We start from the raw sequence: 15758 nt of genomic DNA, 5'->3' as shown, positions 1-15758 counted from the left end.
ACTGCCAGCTGCCAGGGTTTCCTCCTCCAATTAGACCTTAATCTGGCCACGGTCCAACCAGTTCCATCAGACCGTGAGAAGAGTTTCGCCCTCGTCTCGTGCCTCACCGGGAGAGCCCTGGAATGGGCCAGCACTGTGTGTGACGGAGGAGATGCGGCGTTGGACCGTTATGAGGAGTTCATCCGCCGTTTCCGGGCAGTCTTCGACCACCCACCCAAGGGCAGAGCCGCGGGTGAGCGCCTCTACCATCTGAGGCAGGAGACGAGGAGCGTCCAGGATTTTGCTTTGGAGTTCAGGACCCTGGCAGCCGGTGCGGGATGGAATCACGGGGCCCTGATCGACCATTATCGCTGCAGTCTGCGTGAGGACGTCCATCAGGAGCTGGCCTGCAGAGACACCACCCTCACCTTCGACCAGCTGGTGGATCTGCCCATCCGGCTGGACAACTTGCTGGCTGCTCGCGGACGTCCAGATCGGGGTCTGGTGGTTCCATCCTCCCGCACCCCCTCTCCTATACCCAGGGAGCCGGGAGAGAGGGTGCACAGGGAGACCGGAGGGGGTTCCCGCTCGTGCACCATCGGTGGCCGCAGAGGTCACACTGCTGGTCGGTGCCGGGTAGGTTCTTCTGGGAATCGAGGTAGCAGGCAGGGCGCTCTGGCGCCACGCCAGGTGAGTAGGCACCATTCTCATCCAGAGCCCTCTGTTGCACATATATTTGTGTCTGTTACTTTTCCTGATTTTTTTCCCAGCGTTCCCAGCATAAGGCGCTAGTAGATTCAGGCGCGGCTGGGAATTTCATTGATCAAGCTTTTGCTAGTAGTTTAGGGATTCCCATTGTACCCGTGGATGTTCCATTCCCCGTTCACACCTTAGATAGTCGACCATTAGGGTCAGGATGGATCAAGGAGGCTACAGCTCCTTTGAGTATGGTGACGCAGGGGGGTCACAAGAAAAAAGTTTGTCTTTTCCTTATTGACACTCCTGCGTATCCTGTAGTGCTGGGCCTACCTTGGTTAACTAGTCATAACCCCACTTTTTCTTGGCCACAGAGGGCTCTCACGGGGTGGTCGCGAGAGTGCTCAGGTAGGTGTGTAGGGGTTTCTGTTGGTGCTACTACGGTTGAAAGTCCAGACCAGGTTTCCACCGTGCGCATTCCCCCCGAATATGCCGATTTGGCTCTCGCCTTCTGTAAAAGGAAGGCGACTCAATTACCACCCCATCGACAGGGAGATTGTGCGATAGATCTCATGGTAGACGCTGCACTTCCCAAGAGTCACGTGTATCCCCTGTCGCAAGCGGAGACAGTGGCTATGGAGACATATGTCTCTGAATCCCTGCATCAGGAGTACATTCGGCCCTCCATTTCACCCGTCTCCTCGAGTTTCTTTTTTGTGAAGAAGAAGGATGGAGGTCTGCGCCCATGCATTGATTATCGAGGTCTCAATAAAATCACGGTGGGGTACAGTTACCCGCTACCCCTGATCGCCCTGGCGATTGAGTTAATGCACGGGGTGCACTTCTTCACTAAACTGGATCTCCGGAGTGCGTACAATCTGGTGCGTATCCGAAATGGAGACGAGTGGAAGACAGCATTTAGTACCACCTCTGGGCATTATGAGTACCTCGTCATGCCGTACGGGTTAAAGAATGCTCCATCAGTCTTCCAATCGTTTGTAGACAAGATTTTCAGGGACCTGCACGGGCAGGGGGTAGTGGTGTATATCGATGACATTCTGATTTACTCCGCTACACGCGCCGAGCATGCGTCCCTGGTGCGCAAAGTGCTTCGTCGCCTGTTGGAGCATGACCTGTATGTCAAGGCTGAGAAATGCCTGTTCTTTCAACAGTCCGTCTCCTTCTTAGGGTATCGCCTATCCACGTCAGGAGTGGAGATGGAGGTTGACCGTATTGCAGCCGTGCGTAATTGGCCGACTCCCACCACGGTGAAGGAGGTGCAGCAATTTTTAGGGTTTGCCAACTACTACCGGAGGTTTATCTGGGGTTTTGGTCAGGTGGCTGCTCCCATTACCTCACTGCTGAAGTGGGGTCCGGTGCACTTGCAGTGGTCGGCTGGGGCGGACAGGGCTTTTAGGAAACTGAAGGCTCCGTTTACCTCGGTTCCTGTGTTGGCTCATCCGGATCCATCTTTGCAATTCATAGTGGAGGTGGACGCGTCGGACGCTGGGATAGGAGCTGTGCTCTCTCAGAGCTCGGGTACGCCATCTAAGCTCCGCCCATGTGCCTTCTTCTCTAAGAAGCTCAGCCCGGCGGAGCGAAACTATGATGTGGTGGACCGGGAGCTGTTAGCTGTCATCAAGGCTTTGAAGGTGTGGAGACATTGGCTTGAGGGGGCTAAACACCCTTTTCTCATCTGGACTGACCACCGCAATCTGGAGTACATCCAGGAGGCGAGGAGACTGAACCCTCGCCAGGCAAGGTGGGCCATGTTTTTCACCCGTTTTGTGTTTACCCTTTCTTACAGACCAGGTTCCCAGAACATTAAGGCAGACGGCCTGTCCCGGCTGTATGACACAGAGGAGCGGTCCATGGATCCCACTCCCATAATCCCAGCCTCGTGTTTAGTGGCACCGGTTGTATGGGAGCTGGACGTGGACATTGAGCGGGCGTCACGTGCAGAGCCCGCTCCCCTTCAGTGTCCATCTGGGCGTCTGTACGTTCCGTCTGCTGTCTGCGACCGATTGAACTACTGGGCTCGCACGTCACCCTCCTCTGGTCATCCTGGGATTGGGCGGACTATGCGCTGTCTTACTGGGAGTTACTGGTGGCCCACCTTAGCTAAGGACGTGAGGGTTTATGTTTCCTCCTGCTCAGTGTGCGCCCAATGCAAGGCTCCTAGACACCTACCCAGAGGTAAGTTACAACCCTTACCCGTTCCACAACGGCCGTGGTCACATTTATCAGTGGATTTTATAACCGATCTTCCACCTTCACAAGGTAACACCACGTTTTTCTAAGTCCTGTCGTCTCCTCCCTTTGCCCGGTCTCCCTACGGCCCTACAGACTGCAGAGGCTCTGTTTATACATGTTTTTCGGCACTACAGGGTGCCTGAGGATATAGTTTCTGATCGGGGTCCCCAGTTCACGTCAAGGGTTTGGAAGGCGTTCATGGAACACCTGGGGGTCTCGGTCAGCCTTACCTCAGGTTTTCACCCTGAAAGTAACGAGCAGCTGGAGAGCGTTAACCAGGATGTGGGTAGGTTTCTGAGGTCTTATTGCCAGGACCGGCCGGGGAAGTGGGCGGCCTTCGTGCCCTGGGCAGAAATTCGCTCCGCCACTCCTCAACTAACCTCTCACCCCAACATGCACTGAAAGGGAATCAGCCGGTTCTGGCCCCTTGGAATCAGAGTCAGACCGAGGCTCCTGCGGTGGACTATTGTTTCCGGCGCACGGAGGAGACGTGGGACGCCGCTCACTGCTTATTGTCAGGACTTCTGCCGAAGTCGATGCCCCTCCTTGCACGGGTGTTGCTCGGCGGTCGACGTCACTGGTCTTCTAGCCATCATTGATCAGTTTTTCATTATCCATTGGTTTTGTCTTGTCTTCCATCCCACATGTTTCCAATTCCATTAATTACTTGTGTATTTAACCCTCTGTTTCCCCTCATGTCCTTGTCAGTGATTGTTTGTATGTTATGTTACGTGGATTTGTGTTTCGGTGTGCGACGGGTATTCTTTACCCAGTTTATTTTGTACTTTGGTTATGGAGTTTGTTTTTTATTAAATACTCCATATTTAACCAACTTGGTTTCTCCTGCGCCTGACTTCCCTGCCACCTACATTCACGAATATGACAGGTATACATTGAACAAAAATATAAATTCAACATGTAAAGTGTTGGTCTCATGTTTCATGAGCTGACATAAAAGATCCCAGAAACAAAAAGCTTCTTTCTCTCAAATGTTGTGCTGAAATTTGTTTACATCCCTGTTAGTGAGCATTTCTCCTTTGCCAAGATTATCCATCCACCTGACAGGTGTGGCATTTCAATAAGCTGATTACACAGCATGATCATTACACAGGTCCACCTTGTGGTGGGGACAATAAAAGGCCACTCTAAAATGTCATATTTTGTCACAAAACACAATGCCACAGATGTCTCAAATTGAGGGAGTGTGCAATTGCCACGCTGACTGCAGGAATGTCCACCAGAGCTGTTGCCAGAGAATTTCATGTTCATTTCTCTACCATAAGCCACCTCCAACGTCATTTTAGAGAATTTTGCAGTACAGCCAACTGGCCTCACAACCATAGACCAAATGTATAGGATCGGGTGGGCGAGCGGTTTGCTGATGTCAACGTTGTGAACAGAGTGCTCCATGGTGGCGGTGGGGTTATGGTATGGGCAGTTAACCTGTTAGGGCTAGGGGGCAGTATTGACACAGCCGGATAAAAAACGTACCCGATTTAATCTGGTTACTACTCCTGCCCAGTAACTAGAATATGCATATAATTATTGGCTTCGGATAGAAAACACCCTAAAGTTTCTAAAACTGTTTGAATGGTGTCTGTGAGTATAACAGAACTCATATGGCAGGCAAAAACCTGAGAAGATTCCAAACAGGAAGCGCCCTCTCTGACAAGTTGTTGTTCATCTTGGCTCTTTTTATTGAAGACTGAGGATCTTTGCCGTAACGTGACACTTCCTACGGCTCCCATAGGCTCTCAGAACCCGGGAAAAAGCCGAATGATATCGAGGCAGCCCCAGGCTGAAACACATTATCGCCTTTGGATCGTGGCTGGTCAGAGTACTCTGAGACTCACGCTCGTGCACGAGGGCACGAGATGTATTTATTTTCTCTCTCTTTGTACGTATACAGGCTTTCCCGGTCGGAATATTATCGCTTTTTTACGAGAAAATGGCATAAAATTTGATTTTAAACAGCGGTTGACATGCTTCGAAGTACGGTAATGGAATATTTAGACATTTTTTGTCACGAAATGCGCCATGCTCGTCACCCTTATTTACCCTTTCGGATAGTGTCTTGAACGCACGAACAAAACGCCGCTATTTGGATATAACAATGGATTATTTGGGACCAAACCAACATTTGTTATTGAAGTATAAGTCCTGGGAGTGCATTCTGACGAAGAACAGCAAAGGTAATAACATTTTTCTTATAGTAAATCTGACTTTGGTGAGTGCTAAACTTGCTGGGTGTCTAAATAGCTAGCCCTGTGATGATGGGCTATCTACTGAGAATATTGCAAAATGTGCTTTCACCGAAAAGCTATTTTAAAATCGGACATATCGAGTGCATAGAGGAGTTCTGTATCTATAATTCTTAAAATAATTGTTATGTTTTTTGTGAACGTTTATCGTGAGTAATTTAGTAAATTCACCGGCAGTGTTCGGTGGGAATGCTAGTCACATGCTAATGTAAAAAGCTGGTTTTTGATATAAATATGAACTTGATTGAACAAAACATGCATGTATTGTATAACATAATGTCCTAGGATTGTCATCTGATGAAGATCATCAAAGGTTAGTGCTGCATTTAGCTGTGGTTGGGTTTATGTGACATATGCTAGCTTGAAAAATGGGTGTCTGATTATTTCTGGCTGGGTACTCTGCTGACATAATCTAATGTTTTGCTTTCGTTGTAAAGCCTTTTTGAAATCGGACAGTGTGGTTAGATTACCGAGAGTCTTGTCTTTAAAATGGTGTAAAATAGTCATATGTTTGAGAAATTGAAGTAATAGCATTTCTAAGGTATTTGAATAACGCGCCACGGGATTACACTGGCTGTTGAGTAGGTGGGACGCAAGCGTTCCACCTAGCCCATAGAAGATAACATGATGAGATATTGAGGCCCATTGTCGTGCCATGCGTCTGCCGCCATCCCCTCATGTTCCAGCATGATAATGCACGGCCCCATGTCGCAAGGATCTGTACACAATTCCTGGAAGCTGATAATGTCCCAGTTCTTCTATGGCCTGCATACTCACCAGACATGTCACCCCTTGAGCATGTTTGGGATGCTCTAGATCGACGTGTAGGACAGCGTGTTCCAGTTCCCGCCAATATCCAGAAACTTCGCACAGCCATTGAAGAGGAGTGGGACAACATTCCACAGGCCACAATCAACAGCCTGATCAACTCTATGTGAAGGAGATGTGTCACGCTGCATGATGCAAATGGTGATCACACTAGATACTGACTGGTTTTCTGATCCACACCCCTACCTTTTTTTTAAGGTATCTGTGACCAACTGATGCATTTCTGTATTCCCAGTCATGTGACATCCATAGATTTAGGGCCTGAATTTATGGAACTCTGTAACTCAAATCCTTGAAATTGTTGCATGTTGCGTTTATATTTTTGTTCAGTATAAATGTCAAATAAATCTAAAACTATACCACTCTCAGTGTGTTTTTCTTACTTTGTCTCCATTAGTTGTGTGTTCTCCGTGATCAGGTTCTCAACCTCACGACCCATACCTGTAAACAAGGAGCAACACCGAGAAATGAACTCGTTTTCTGCTTTGTGTTCATACAACTGGAGTTTATAGAACAGCATGTATAGAAGGCCTGGATAGATTCTCTTATCTATCAAATAGTTCTTAATCTACTATGTTTTTAAATCTTTATCCAAAATAAATCTATATTTATGGAGGTGCATTTACTTCAATGGATGAACACAGTCACATTGACTGACTTAAATATTCATATAGATATAATAAAGAATCAGTCCATTCAGGGTGTTAAATATCATAGTGAGATATTTCTAAGAAATACAAAACAAGGACAACCCCAACAGCCACCAAACAGAACATGTTACATGTCGCAACAGAGAAGGATGGAGCGAGCGGGTGAGGTCTTACCAAGCAAGCTAAGATCTGAGAAAACCATGCAATCCAAGTCAAGCAAGAGAACGAGAGAGAGGTGGAGAGAGTGAGACATGAGGTATGTATGAGAAACACAACGGAGGAATGAGAGCTAGGGTACTCCTAACATGCTAGTGGGGAAAGAAATGAGTTACAGTTCTGGGGTAGAAAGACAGTTGGGAAAGCTAGAGAAGCTATAAAAACAAACACACAAACTAAAACTATTTAAGCTGTAAAGTAAAAAATGTGTTATTAAAGCTGTACGATGAGTTATTCTTCATGCTTATGGTGCATTTTAGACATAAATCAGTATAACCAAAGCAGTTATATGAAGAACAAAAATGTTCTAAATGCATTTAGCCCTTCTAACAGCTTTCATATGTCCGGTTTCATCTTGTGATCAACTTTTGTTGCCACTGTAATGCTAGCGAGGAGCGGGGGTCAAATGCAGGTCAAGGCAGTAGTAGTAGAGCTATGAGCTGTAGATATGAGGTGGTGAGAGGCCGAATGTAGAGCAGGGATGGGCAACTGGTCCTGAAGGGCCACAGTGTATACAGGCAGGCTTTTGTTCCTGCCCAGCATTAAAATACACCAGATTCACAAAGCCTAATAAACTAGCCATGGTTTTCCAATATAGAACATGTTAACTTTAATTAAGTCAGGTGTGTTAGGGTGGAGCAAAATCCTGCACACACACAACTGCAGATACCCATCCCTGGAATAGAGATTTCCTCTGAGGGCATAGAGAGAGGTATCGGAGGAGAAATAACAAAGGAGAAGGAGCAAAGGAGAGGTTTTGAGGTCATAATACACACCAGAGTACTCCACTGGGGTTAGGGACAAAAGCCAGAGGAGAGGACACAATGAGGAGAGAGAGAGGCGGGTTAGACACTGATGGAGCTAACAGCAGAGAATGACTTTTAACTTATACAAGCAGAATTTCAAAATCCAGTTTAGCTTTTTTTTACCTAACAGCAAGAGTTATTTCACTTTAGTGCAACAGCCAGTGTGTATTAGTGAGCTGAATGTAGTAAAATAGTGTCCGTTTATTGTCTAACTCAGTGGCCTGCTACTATAGTAATTCAGGAGTTAGCATGTATTGAAGACAGGAGCAGGAACAACGTAGGGAGGTCACCTGGGTAAACAACACACTCAGACACTCACAAGGGGTTAACACAAGTCATCCCAAAACTAGTTAAACTCCATCTGTCAAAAGACATTCCAAAACTAGTTTAACTCCATCTGTTAAGAGACATTCCAAAGATAAACTTTTAAATGAATCCAACGGTTGAACTTTGTATTTGACAGTGTCACACAGTTTGTACGTCCATTTTTTTAAATATAGAAATCTTCCCAAAAGTTGCTGTAATGTTGGGGGGAAATGAATACTGTTCCTTGAAGGTGTCAGGCTTAATTTAGTTCTTACAGTATAGCTTATATAGAAATCGATCCTTGTGTTGTAATTCATTATCATAACGTTGCTACAATGTTACTACAACATTACTAAAATGCTAATAGCAACAGATCGTTAAAGGTGTTATATTTACTTACCATAAAGTCACTAGTGTTATAACAATGTTACTACAATGCTAAACGCTACACATCCTTGGAGGTGTTTTGCTGCTATAGGAAAGAGTTCCTTCCCTCCCTTACCCAGCAGGTCCGCCCCCTCGTCCACGTCTCCGATGACGTCCCCTATGCCTGCAGACGACAGCTCCGCAAACAGAGAGTCTGTGTTGCGGTCAAACGCCATGTTCTCAATGCCAATGCCTCCTTTGGTCGGGGTGCTGCATAGTGGAGGGATTAGCAGTTAGCATTTAGCAGATTGTACAGGAGTAATACCCAATGTATTTCAAGGTCTAAATTGTAGTCTCAATTTGTCAATGAAAGAGAGGATTTATCCCAAGTTGACTATATGGTTATGGTTTTGTAGGGGTTACCTGGATGCTTTGTATCCACTGAGGTCCATGTCCAGTTCAGGGGTGGACTCAATGATGTCATGCACCTCTGAGCTATCCTCGTTCTCTGGCAAACCTACAGGACACGTATAATACAGAATAGAATCAAATCAAAGAGAACTTTATTATGTGCTATTAGATCATCAAGAATGTCTACAAAGACAAATCTCTCTGTCATCTACCATTGTAATACTTGTCGTGAGGACTTAGTTGCAGTATCGTGAGTAACATTTCATACCCACTGATATTGACCTGTTCCCCAGTGCCGCCAGCAACTCCATGCTCTTACTGTTTGGCCTCTCCCCTTCCATGGCAACGTCCGAGGCTGTGGTGGACATGGGAGTGACCGACTTCGAGCCAAGGTCCGACAGCTCGTCCTGCAACCACAACCGATAGGGTCATCATAGAGGTCATAGAGAGGTCAAGAGTCAAAGATTAACCCTAACCCTGACCTTGACCCATTAAGGGATAACATTTTCCTGAACTAGGGCCCGGAGTTTTTCCTGGTAAGGTCATGTGCAGAGGAAAAACTCCTGTCTCTAGTGCTAGGTACAGTAGAGACAGGACAGGAACTAAGGAACACAGGGACGTCACCATGGTAACAGGTCAGACAGGGAAGACACCACAACACCACAGCTCAGCCTGGCTTAAAGCAGTCACACTGGAGCTGGGGACAAAACTAAGCAAGCACTAGTTACAGACATTGAGGACACAAGTAGTACAGACAGAAACCCATGGCCTGTGACTCCCATCAACTTCCAGAAAAAATGTATTCTATTATGAGTCACTTAAGAACAAATTCTTATTTACAATGACGGCCTACAACGGCCAAAGCCGGACAATGCTGGGCCAATTGTGTGCCGCCCATTGGGACTCCCAATCACAGCTGGATGTAATTCAGCCTGGATTCTAACCAGGAGCTGTAGTGACGCCTCTTGCACTGAGATGCAGTGTCTTAGACCACTGCGCCACTCGGGAGTAAAGATCTTTCATTTTAATATATAACATTTCTTAAAGGTATTTCTTTGAAGTGATCACTTTTTAATTGGGAGAAGACAGCTAATACACACAAATTCACACTTCACATCAGATCACAGGGTTCACATGGACTTCACAAGAGGTCACAGGTCAACACAGAACATAAACCAATCATGGGCCCAGTAGGGAGTGCCATTCCTTCCCTGAGAGACAACAACACAGAACACACACACAACTCAAAGGTCAGCTCATAACAGAAACAAACACAAGATTCACTATGAATGACAACACAATAATAAGTGATCTAATCTCCAATGCTAAGTCTACATAGAGTACAATAAGATTTAAAACTACAGTGTAGTTCTACTGTGTAAAACTACAAAGAGTGTTATAACTACGAAGACTGTTATTTAACTACGGAGAATGGTATACATGCTAAAACTGAGATAACAACATACTGTGAGACAATTTTCTTCCAAGTTCACGTGAAAAAAATGAAACGGAGCTAGGACAGCAACAGCGTGTGAAAGAAGTACAGCTAGTACCATGCAGTTTGGCAAAATGAAACACGACAACATAGAAGCTGAATGGAACCACGCCTTCCCCACTCTACAGACCACTGACTGATCAAAACAGCTCATTTTAGGGGGGAAACTAAATGGAGGTGATCATTGATTGTTCCTTTAGCTCACTGAGGAGGATCCATCTAGGATTTGAAGGGAAACCTGACATGGTTGCATTGGGCTCAGGTGGTCTGTGAAGTGAGGGACTTTGAATAATTTGAATAATGCGCAAAGAGATGCTGCTTGCTCTGAAAAAATGAAACAGCACACTGAAGACAACTACTAAAGCCCACACACACACACACAACATGGGGCTCTCCATGGCATGTACAAGCGGCTTACAGTGACGGTTTTCTTATCCACCACCACAGAGACAACTACCTTGCAGTCGTCTGGGAGTGAATTCCCCCAAGAGATCTGCAGCGTACTGTAACCATCCCTTTTCTTTGGGGGGTCGTCTGCATCCAACTGCTTGGGAAGAGAGTTACAATGAAGAAGCGCATTTCTGCAGAAGCACTGAGGCAACACACACTGCCAAGCGTGCGTGTGTGTGAGTGTCGGTCTACATTGCTCACAGCTGGTGATGGCTGGCTGAAAGTCAAGGTTATTAGATTCAACATGTCGGAGGTTTTGAGGTGACCGACTAGCCCAGTGACTACCATCTCACCACAGCTGACTGAAGCCATCTCACCACAGCTGACTGAAGCCATCTCACCACAGCTGACTGAAGCCATCTCACCACAGCTGACTGAAGCCATCTCACCACAGCTGACTGAAGCCATCTCACCACAGCTGACTGAAGCCTATGAAGTCCAGTCACTGAACCATACAGAAGAACCCTACTTACATAGTCAGAGTATTATTGTGTCAATGAAGTTTAGGGTTTGAGTTACTCACATACTGACTCTTGGGGTTGAACGCTTATGAGGTCGCCCTTATTTATGGGAGAACCCAAAAACCCTGAACACACTCGAATTCCAAACTAAATCTGAAAATACATATGTTCACATCTTTCATTGGTGGCTGCAATCTCCCTTTTCTAGGTTCTTCTGTATGGGTAAGAGACAGGTTATTGCAATGAATGATTCCGATACTATTCTAAAAGTCCAGGCATCAGAAGCAGTGGTAATCTGGTTGAAATGGCACACAGCATTTAGTTCATGGCTGCGAGACATATGTTTGCTGTTTGAATTGACAGCTGGACGAGAGAGCAGTGCTCAATCAATGGTAGTGTGTGACCGATGGCATTTGTTAATGAACTCAGAGCAGTTCATCTGAAGAGAATACATGTCAGAAAACTATGGTCATGTCAACATGGGGTTTGCACATAGCCCCCAACTGGTTCTAATGACATCATTTCAACCAGCTTTGACCGCTGGGACTGAGTATTTTTAGCCTATATAAAGAAAACCAATACAGTCTATAAGAGATACCACTGTCACTACACTTACAGATCAACAATAGACGATTCCATAAAGAAAAAGCTATTTCTAGGTTGGCCATACCATAAAATGTTATGTAGTGGAACATTTTGACAATCAATACAACTACTCATTTACAAAGAGTCAAAACATCCAATCACGTGCCGGCCTGCGCTCTCTCTCCCCCAGTGATTGGGTGCCTGCCAGCAGCCTCTATCCCAGAATCTACCACGGCACAGACCATCTACCCCTCGTCACCGAGACCATGCCCCACTTCTGAACGAAGCAGAGCAGCAGCCGAAATAACACAGGCACCCTTAGGGTATTTTACCATCACTGAAGAGAAAAATAGATATGTATACAGACTCCATGCAGTAATATTCAAAGTGGTGATGCTCATTCCTACCGCTTATGTAAAGGAAGTGCAAAGCCCCTTTCAGGACGGTACAATAACACACTAAGTCTTTGTGACTGTGGGTCTGTGGGGGAGCGTGACGGCATTTGGTATACTACTGAGAATCTCATCCAGTGCCAGAGAGCGATGATGTCATTATGTTACCATCTGACAGACATCTAACAGGATGAGGACAAATTACTAAATAAGGAGCATTCTATCCTGCTAAGTTATGCATATTCATGAAGTTGGCCCTCTGAAACATGCTCTGAATGGCTGGTTTGGGGGTTCATTTGGATATGTACTGAGGAGGAGGGGAGGGCGGTTGTATGAATACACAGAAGCCCCTGTCAGATCCTTCTAGAAGACATCACAGAGGGGTGCCGACTCTCTCCCCTCTCAGAGCCCTTTCCAAAGACCTCTTCATTAGGCATGCTAAGCGTGCCTAGTCCAGAGCCCTGTGCTCTAAGCACACGAGGGGGAGGAAACAATAGGAGGCAGCCACTTCAGACTATTGAGGTGCACCCTTGCTCTCTCACATTGTCTGTGATTAGTCCAAAGACCCCCTTCTTGTAGAAAGAGGCATTTCAAATGTATTTGAACATATAGCCTCACCCAAGCAGAAATAAACAGACTCAGGTTTATTCAAATGTATCTGATCATTAAAATAGACAGTTTCATTCCCCCCCTTTTTTTCTAGGCTGTGCCAATCACATCTCCATGTATCTGTTATCGAGCCGTCCCCATTTCCCACCTTGAGGCTGGCATTGGAGCGCGGACGCTCCAGGTCGTTGAACCTCCAGGCCTCTGCGCCCGGCGTCTCAGACCTGGCCTGGAGGTCAGGGGTCAGAACTGACCCCCCTCCTGACATGGGGAAGACACCCAGAGACATGGGACGCTCTTTCCTAGAGAGACAGAAGAGGAAGAGGGTCACTCAGATTATACAGTGTGAGGGGCATGTTGAGCATGACTGGCTACACTAACTACACTATAAATATATCTGGCCATTCGTATTGACAACGTTTAAAAAACATTCTGATGAGGGAGTTAAAAAGCTAAGACTTAAAGTGGGCTTATGTTTTACAAACGATCTTGCCTCTCCCTAAACAGCAGGAAGCAGATTGTACAGTCAACTTTACTGCCAGTTGTTGATTATGGTGACACCATTTACCAGAATGCAGCAGCCACTACTCTTACACCTTTGGATGCCGTCTACCACAGCGCCGTTCGCTTTATCACAGGTGACAGTTTTAATACTCCTCACTGCATCCTGTATCAAAAGGTTGGCTGGTACTCATTAAAGTCCTAAAGATCACTTCACTATTCCCTTTTTGTTTACAAAGCTCTACTAAACAAATTAGGTGAATCCGCCTTCGGTTTTAATGCCCCCCATTTTTGGAATAACCTGCAGAACTCCTGGTGTCCTGATTACCTGGTTCCACTAGGGCAGTTTAGGAGTCTAATGTTGAATTGGTTAAATAGGAATTGCATTTGTCTTGATTAAATGTCAACATTTACTCTGATGTTGAAGTTGTAGTTTTTTAAATTGTAACCTGTAGTTTTTAGAAATGTTTTATTTGAATGTTAATGTTTGGTCTCAATGGGCTCCCCTGGTTAAATAAAACATTTAAAAATATATACTTTTAGAATGTTCTAAGTCCAAGTCATAAAATTCCACCTGCTATAATAACAGATGTTATAATCATCTACAGGTAACTGCCAAAGTACAGGAAACACTAACATAAAGTGTCTTAATAGGGCGTTGGGCCACCACGAGCCAGAACAGCTTCATTGCACCTTGGCATTGAGTCTACAAGTGTCTGGAACTCTATTGGAAGGACGTGACACCATTCTACCACAAGAAATTCCATCATTTGTTGTCTTGTTGATGGTGGTGAAAAATGCTGTCTCAGGTGCTGCTATGGAATCTCCCATAAGCAGTGGTGTAAAAAGTATTCAATTCTCATACTTGAAGAAAAGTAGAGACACCTTAATAGAAAATCACTACTAAGGTAAGAGTCACCCAGTAAAATATTACTTGAGTAAAAGACTAAAAGTATTTGGTTTTAAATATACTTAAGTATCAAAAGTAAATGTAGTTGCTAAAATATACTTAAGTCTCAAAAGTAAAAGTACAAATAATAAAAAAATCCTTATATTAAGCAAATCAGACAGCACAATTTTCTTGTTTTTTTTAAAATTTACGGATAGCCAGGGTCACACTCCAACACTCTTGACATCATTACAAACAAAGCATGTGTGTTTAGTGAGTCCGCCAGATCAGAGGCAGTAAGGATGACCAGGGATGTTCTCTTGATAAGTGTGCGAATTTGACCATTTTCTGTCCTGCTAAGCATTCAAAATGTAACGAGTACTTTTGAGTGTCAGGGAACATGTATGGAGTAAAAAGGACATAATATTCTTTAGGAATGAGGTGAAGTAAAAGTACATCACTGAGGCCAAGCTTCCTGCCATCCAGGACCTCTATACCAGGCAGTGTCAGAGGAAGGCCCTAAAAATTGTCAAAGACTCCAGCCACCCCAGTCATAGACTGTTCTCTCTGCTACCGCACGGCAAGCGGTACTGGAGCGCCAAGTCTAGGTCCAAGAGGCTTCTAAACAGCTTCTACCCCCAAGCCATAAGACTCCTGAACATCTAATCAAATGGCTACCCAGACTATATGCATTGCCCCCCCCCCTTCTACTCTGCTGCTACTCTCTGTTATTATCTATGCATAGTCACTTTAATCTCTACCTACATGTACATATTACCTCAATTACCTCGACACCGGTGCCCCCGCACATTGACTCTGAACCGGTACCCCCTGTATATAGCCTCCACATTGACTCTGTACCGGTACCCCTGTATATAGCCTCCACATTGACTCTGTACCGGTACCCCCTGTATATAGCCTCCACATTGACTCTGTACCGGTACCCCCTGTATATAGCCTCCACATTGACTCTGTACCGGTACCCCCTGTATATAGCCTCCACATTGACTCTGTACCGGTACCCCCTGTATATAGCCTCCACATTGACTCTGTACCGGTACCCCCTGTATATAGCCTCCACATTGACTCTGTACCGGCACCCCCTGTATATAGCCTCCACATTGACTCTGTACCGGCACCCCCTGTATATAGCCTCCACATTGACTCTGTACCGGTACCCCCTGTATATAGCCTCCACATTGACTCTGTACCGGTACCCCCTGTATATAGCCTCCACATTGACTCTGTACCGGTACCCCCTGTATATAGCCTCCACATTGACTCTGTACCGGTACCCCCTGTATATAGCCTCCACATTGACTCTGTACCGGCACCCCCTGTATATAGCCTCCACATTGACTCTGTACCGGTACCCCCTGTATATAGCCCCGCTATTGTTATTTACTGCTGCTCTTAGCTCTTACTTTGGGGGGGGGGGGGATTTTCTTAAAACTGCATTGTTGATTAAGGGCTTGTAAGAAAGCATTTCACTGTAAGGTCTACACCTGTTGTATTCTGCGCATGTGACCAGTACAATTTTATTTTATTTTATTTGAAAAGTTGTCAAAAATAATAATAGTAAAGTACAGATACTGGAGCGCCAGGGT

At 45.6% G+C, this 15758-nt stretch overlaps 1 protein-coding gene across 5 annotated transcripts in view; it reads right to left on the bottom strand.

The window, feature by feature from the left end:
- The window catches only part of LOC106593977 (C-Jun-amino-terminal kinase-interacting protein 4), a 61631-nt gene that overhangs the window by 22792 nt on the left and 23081 nt on the right, over positions 1-15758 (bottom strand). For 2 of the 5 annotated variants that reach the window (XM_045720020.2, XM_045720022.2), the window contains exons 5-11: positions 12913-13063; positions 10725-10811; positions 9041-9179; positions 8785-8878; positions 8498-8631; positions 7660-7671; positions 6401-6458 (exon numbers count right to left, since the gene is read on the bottom strand). In XM_045720020.2, coding sequence (XP_045575976.1) covers positions 6401-6458; positions 7660-7671; positions 8498-8631; positions 8785-8878; positions 9041-9179; positions 10725-10811; positions 12913-13063 — 675 coding nt within the window. The remainder of the gene's footprint in view (positions 1-6400; positions 6459-7659; positions 7672-8497; positions 8632-8784; positions 8879-9040; positions 9180-10724; positions 10812-12912; positions 13064-15758) is intronic. The other 3 variants (XM_045720021.2, XM_045720024.2, XM_045720026.2) reach the window with 3 other exon arrangements.

This window comes from Salmo salar, chromosome 06, assembly GCF_965601325.2.
Source record: "Salmo salar chromosome 06, fSalSal1, whole genome shotgun sequence".
NCBI lineage: Eukaryota > Metazoa > Chordata > Actinopteri > Salmoniformes > Salmonidae > Salmo > Salmo salar.
This window is presented reverse-complemented; position numbering and strand designations above follow the sequence as displayed.